Raw genomic sequence first — 6,000 nt, forward strand, 5'->3', positions numbered from 1 at the left:
GTTTCGCAGGCCCAGCTCCCCGTGGAGGCGAGCCTCCTATGTGGACTGCCAGGGCCAAGCCCCCAGTGTGCAGGCTGTGTCCTAGCTCTGCAGCCCAATTCACAGGCTCCAAGTGTGGTCATGGCTGTGCCTTGGGCCTTAGTTTCCCCTCCAATTCTGATAGTGATCAGCTGTACGAAGGGAGCCTGGGCAGTCCCTCACCATCAGGTCCCGGCCACAATGTGCTCCACCTCCAAACCACCGGCACTAAAGGTGACTGCCCACTTGACATCTGCTACCAACAGGCATCTGACCCACCCGAGCTGAGCCAAGTGACTTCCCGGCCTCATCCAGACACAAGCCTGAAGCCTGAGAAGCAGGGCTCACATCCAAGTACAAGGTCAGACCTTTCTCTCACCTATCTTAGTGGCCCAGCTGCCACCCTCCTTCATCTGGACATGCGCTTAGCTCTGGTCCAGGGGTCCTAGGTCACAGACTTTAGAAACCAGAATCACCCGGCTTCTCATTCCCTGAGCGGTTCTCTCCCTGGCCGGGTTTCACACTGGTTCTTGGTGCTGAGTCGGAGCTTTGTGGAGTTATCCGAATAAAGCTGGGGCCTCAACTAAGTGCCAAAAGGCCCCCCCTCAGAGGTCCCCCCAAAGGCCCACATATGGGACCACCCCACTCTGGAGGGATTTACAGAAACACCACCCCAGAAAGGAGCACTCCAGGCTAACGGTCATCCACCCATCCAGACTTTGAGGCACAAATCCTGTATCCCCTGAGCACACCCTGAAACCACGGACTGGAACCTCGCCAACTTGATATTCAAAAAAGTAACAAAGCCACGGGCAGAAGACAGACCAACTGCCCCCTCATCCAACGGTGGTGTTCTCCCTCAAGACTCCACTTGCTACTTGTAATCACTTTTCCCTCCATGCGACTGGAAATAGCCCCAGAACAGGCCTTCTCTTAAAGACACCATCCCCCTCTCCCGCTTCTAACTTTGCCAGTCACCGGACAGAAGATAATCACACCCACCTCCCGGGAGACCTCACTTCTCCCCCACCTCGTCCCCACGCCGCCCAGGTCCTGGCGGCCCAGGACCCCACTCCCCCACCCTGGGCGAACTGCGGAGGGCTTTGCCCTGCGACCCTAGAAACCGCTCCCCAGCGCCTGAGGACGCGCTCTGCGAGGCCCAGCCCACAGACCCCGCGGTCAGCGCGGGGCCGCCCCCTTCCCGCAGCACCCACAAAGCAAGGGGCTCGGTTAGGAGCTCCGGAGGTGTAGGCGGAGGCCGAGACCCCGGGAGGGCCGCCCAGCCGACCACCGACGCGCACTCACCACGCAGCGCCGCGGGGCCCGTGCGTCTGCGGCAGAGCCGCGGGGAGACCCACGCGCGCCGTTCAATCCGGGCTCCGAGTGACGAAAAGCCGCTCCCGGCCGGCCCCGGACCAACGCGCCGACCGCCGGACGCACCCACCGTCGGGCCTGCTAACTAAGTTTGAAAGTTCCCTCCCAGGCGAGGCGAGAGATGCGGACGGCGCCGCCGCACCTCAGCGTCCCAGGCCGGCCTCCGCCTGGGCAGCGGGGGTCGCACGCCCCTGGTTCGGGGAACCGGGCCCGCGAGCTTCCATCCGGAGGACGCGCCAGGACAGCACAGCGGGGACCCGGCCGCGGGCTGGGGCGGCCCTCTCGGAAAAGGCCGGGGGTGGGGGCGGCTGGCCGTCACCGCAGGCCCCAGCCTGGGGGCGGGGAGCGGGGGGCGGGGGGGGGGTGAGGACTCCCGCTCACCGTCCCCGGGAAGCGACAGGCCTCGATTGGCCACTGTCAACTCGGAATCCCAGGCCCCGCCGGGCGAGTGACGGCCAATTAGTGAACGGCCAATTAGTGCGTCTGGGCGCCGGGAAGTTGAAGCCCCGACGCGCGAGTTGGTGACCGGGGTGAGGGCTGGGGCGGCGCGGAGGCCGGGTGTGACCGCGTGTGGCTGTGTGGTTCTCGGGTTCACCGTGCATGGGTGGCTGTGCGTGACAGTGCGCGCCCGTGTGAGTCGTGGGGAGTGTGAGCGTGTGACTGTCGGAGCAACTTCTTTGTGTGCCTGTCCCCAGTTGTGGCTGGGTGTGACAGGCGACCGGGGGCATGAATCGGCGTGTGTGGCATCGTGCTGTGTGGATGGGTGACTTGTGTGTGTCTATGTGACAGCGTGCGTGGGCGAGTGACTACATGTCATTGTGTATCAATGACTGTCAGGGTGACTTGCGCGGGACGGTAAGACAGGTGCAGGGCTGTCTGTGTGTGCGACAGTAGGTCGCCGTGTGTCAGCCTGGGAATGAGCGTGAGGCTGTCAGGGGGCCGTGGGAGGGCGTGTCACTGTGTCATCGTGTGAGTGGCCGTCGAGGTGACTCCTGCCGGTGAACGGAATAACTCGGGGCCGGAGGGTAACGGCGAACGTATCGGTGTGACCGGCATGTGCCCGTCGGCGGGGCGGATGCGTGCGGGTCCCCCGCGCGCTGGCACCGCCGGCACCTCCCCCCGTGGGTCTCCGACAGTGCCCGGTCCCGAGCTGCCAGGTGTCTCCTGCCCCGCGCTCCAGCCCGGGACGCTCCGGCCGCGGCGCGGGGTCCGAAGGCGCGGGCAGGCCGCGCCCGCCTCGGCGCCCACCCCCGGCCCCCGCCTACCTTGCCGCAGTGGTAATAGTCCAGGTGCGCCAGGCCGGCCGGCTCGGCCCCAGGCCGCGCGCCCACCGCGGGCGCCGAGGGGTACAGGCGGACGTCCATGGCGGGCGCGGCGGCGGCGGCGGCGGCTCCCGCGGGCAGTGCCTGGGCGGGCGGCGGGTGGGAGCCAGTGTGCGAGCGGGTGTGCGAGCGCGGGGGGCGGGCCGAGGGCGGGGCCCGGCGGAGCGCCCCGCCCCCGCCCCGCCCGCGCGCGCTATTGTTCCGGCCTCGGGCGCCGCGGAGGGCCGGGGGCCCGGGCCCAGGGGAGGGGGGCCCCCTCCTTCGGGCCGGGCCGCCGCGGGGTCCCCCGCCTGGCCCTGCACCCCTGGGGGTCCGGGAGGGCTGCGCGCCTGTCCAGACGGCCCTTTCCCGTCCCGCCTTCCGCCACCAAGGGCGAGGGGAGGGAGAAGCCCGGTTGACACCCCTCCCCAGAAGTGGGACACTGCCCACCCTAAATAATTAGGGCGTGGGGGCGGGGGAGGAAGGCGGTGACAGGAACACTTTCGAAGATGGGTGCTGCCTTGCCCGGGGGACCAGGCCCAGCGCCTGCAACTGATCTTAGGATGGCTTCCCTCCTTGTCCCACTGATCCTGAGTCACTGCCATTGGAGGTCTGGGAGTTGCTGCTGTTAAAAACTCTCACTTTACCTATGAGGAAACTGAGGCAAGGACGGTGACTTCAGTAACGGAGCTCCAAGTGTGTGGGCCCACGGCCCCCAGAGGATCCAGGTCTGAGACAACTGGGAGAAGGCAGAGGACCCTGACCCCTTTAATGATAGTAGAGGGAGGGCCACAGAGATGGCCTAGAAACTGAAGTCCTGAGGAGGGGTCCAGATTTTACCCCTCCACCCCTACCCCAAGGTCTCCTGAGAACAGAAATGGGATGGCTCCCATGGTGGAACAGAAAGGTGAGGGAAGCAGGCTCCTCTCCCACAGAAGAAAAGCTCCCTAACTCTTCACATCACAGGCAGCTGGCCTGTTGCTCCTCCCCTTCTCAACCAAGAATTGTCTACACTGGCAGTCTCTACTCCCTCACCTCTACCGACTGGTGCACCTCTACCGACTGGTGCACTGACACACTGGGATGCCGGGAGCCAGAAGCGGGTCACAATGATATTGTTGGATGGCAGCTGGACATTTGATGCTATTTGGAGAAAAGCGAGTGAGCCTGTTGCCTGCTCAGGAGACAACTTACAACAGAGCTCCCAACAGCTTCTTGACCACAGCTTTGTTGGTCCTGACCATGAGCTGTGACTACTATTTGTAACCACAAAGATCCACTAATACAAGACTGGTGTGGGAAACAGGCTTTCGCTAAAGGTCTGGGAACAACAGAGGGAAATTACTGCTCAGAAAGGAAAAAATTCCAAATAAATTTCAGCAGTCATTGTTTCTAGAAATGCACTGCCATATCTCATCAGAAGGAATTTCCCATTGGCCCCTCTACTTTTTTTTTTTTTTTTCCAATCTGGACATCCAACCGACCCAGCACTCTTTATTGAAAAGATCACCTTTCCTCCCACTTCTCTACAGTGTTAATTTTGTTGTAAATCAAGTCGTCCATATGTGTATGTATTGTTTCTGAATTCTCGAGTCTGTTCCATCAGCCTATTTTTCTCTTCCCGTGTCATTATCACACTGTCTGAATTTCTGTAGCTTTATAAGTGCCCCATAGAATAAGTCTACACACTCTTATCTTCAGGACTGCCTTGGCTATTCCTGACATTTGCACTTCCACAGACATTTTAAAATCAGCCAGTCTGTTTACACACACACACACACACACACACACACACACACAGTCCTGCTGGGATTTTGATTACTATGTCGCTGTCACATTGAATCTTTAGATCAATTTGAAAATCAACATTTTTAGTATTAAGTCTTGCTATCCATAAACATGGTATGTCCCTTCATTTGTTTAGTTTTCTTTTTAAGTTCTCTCAGCAATGTTTTGTAGTTTGTTTGGTTTTTTTTTTTTTATAGTTTTCTATGTAAAGATCTTGCACATCTTTTATTAGATTTAGTTCTGAGTGTTTTATACTTTTGATGCTATTATAAATGGTTTCTTTATATAGCTTTTTATTTTTCTGTTTGTTGCAAGTACAATGTGGCAATTTTAAGACAAGTCAACAAATTCCCTCACTCTTCCCATGGAGTGGGGGTCTAATAACTTTCCCCTATAAAAGGGATGGGCTTAGTGAATGGTTTTTAACAAATAGAATATGGCAGAAATGACACATGGCTTCTGAGTCTAGGTCATGAAAGTTGATACAACTTGTGCCTGGCTCCCTCTCTTGGGTTATTTGTTTTTGGAACCCTCAGCCACTAGGCAAGAAGTCCCAGGCTGTTGTGCTTTAAAGAAGCCTGAAGTACAATCAAAAAGAATGAAATCTTGCCATTTGCAACTGCATGGATGGAACTGGAGGGTATTATGCTAAGTGAAATTAGTCAGTCAGAGAAAGACAAAAATCATATGACTTCACTCATATGAGGACTTTAAGAGACAAAACAGATGAACATAAGGGAAGGGAAACAAAAATAACATAAAAACAGGGAGGGGGACAAAACAGAAGAGACTCATAAATATGGAGAACAAACTGAGGGTTCCTGGAGGAGTGGTGGGAGGGGGGATGGGCTAAATGGGTAAGGGGCACTAAGGAATCTACTCCTGAAATCACTGTTGCACCATATGCTAATTAATTTGGATGTAAGTTTAAAAAAATAAAAAATAAAATTAAAATAAATAATTTTTAAAAAAAAATAAAGAAGCCTGAAGTAACTGACACAGAGAATTCATACGCAGCAACCCTGAGACTAAAAAGGAGAGTAAGATGGCTTGCCAGTCTCCAGTTGGATCATCCCCCTGCGGTTCCAGTTCTAGCCACTGTTTGGCTACAGCCATATGAAAAACTCTGGACCATCCAGCTGAGCCCTTCCCAAATCCTAAATGTACAGAAACTATTAGAGATTATTACTTGACAATATGGATCTGGAACATATATATATTTTTGTACACTGCCCTTGTATTCAGCAACATTGCTAGACTCAGGCTACCAATTTATCTGTAGATTCTGTGGCTTTAAAAAATATATATACCACATTCTGTCTCATTTGTAACAATGAGAGTTCTTTCCTTTTCAATCCCTATACATTTATTTCTTTCTCTTGCTTTGTTGCACTGGCTAGTATTACCAGTACAGTGTTGGAAAGAAGTAATGATAACAGACATCCTTATCTCATTCCTGATCTCAGAAGGAAAGCTATCAATATTTCACACTTGATTATAAAGCTTGCTATCATTTTTT

The 6,000-nt window shown here is 55.5% G+C and overlaps 1 protein-coding gene across 2 annotated transcripts in view; it reads right to left on the reverse strand.

Annotated features, from left to right (window-relative positions):
- The window catches only part of TOX2 (TOX high mobility group box family member 2), a 136,525-nt gene extending 133,755 nt beyond the window's left edge, over positions 1 to 2,770 (reverse strand). For both annotated transcript variants that reach the window (XM_030309567.1, XM_030309566.1), the window contains exon 1: positions 2,658 to 2,770. In XM_030309567.1, the coding sequence (XP_030165427.1) occupies positions 2,658 to 2,756 (99 nt within the window). In that variant the 5' untranslated portion in view covers positions 2,757 to 2,770. The remainder of the gene's footprint in view (positions 1 to 2,657) is intronic.
- Positions 2,771 to 6,000: the final 3,230 nt, after the last annotated feature.

This window comes from Lynx canadensis, chromosome A3, assembly GCF_007474595.2.
Source record: "Lynx canadensis isolate LIC74 chromosome A3, mLynCan4.pri.v2, whole genome shotgun sequence".
NCBI classification, from domain to species: Eukaryota; Metazoa; Chordata; class Mammalia; order Carnivora; family Felidae; genus Lynx; species Lynx canadensis.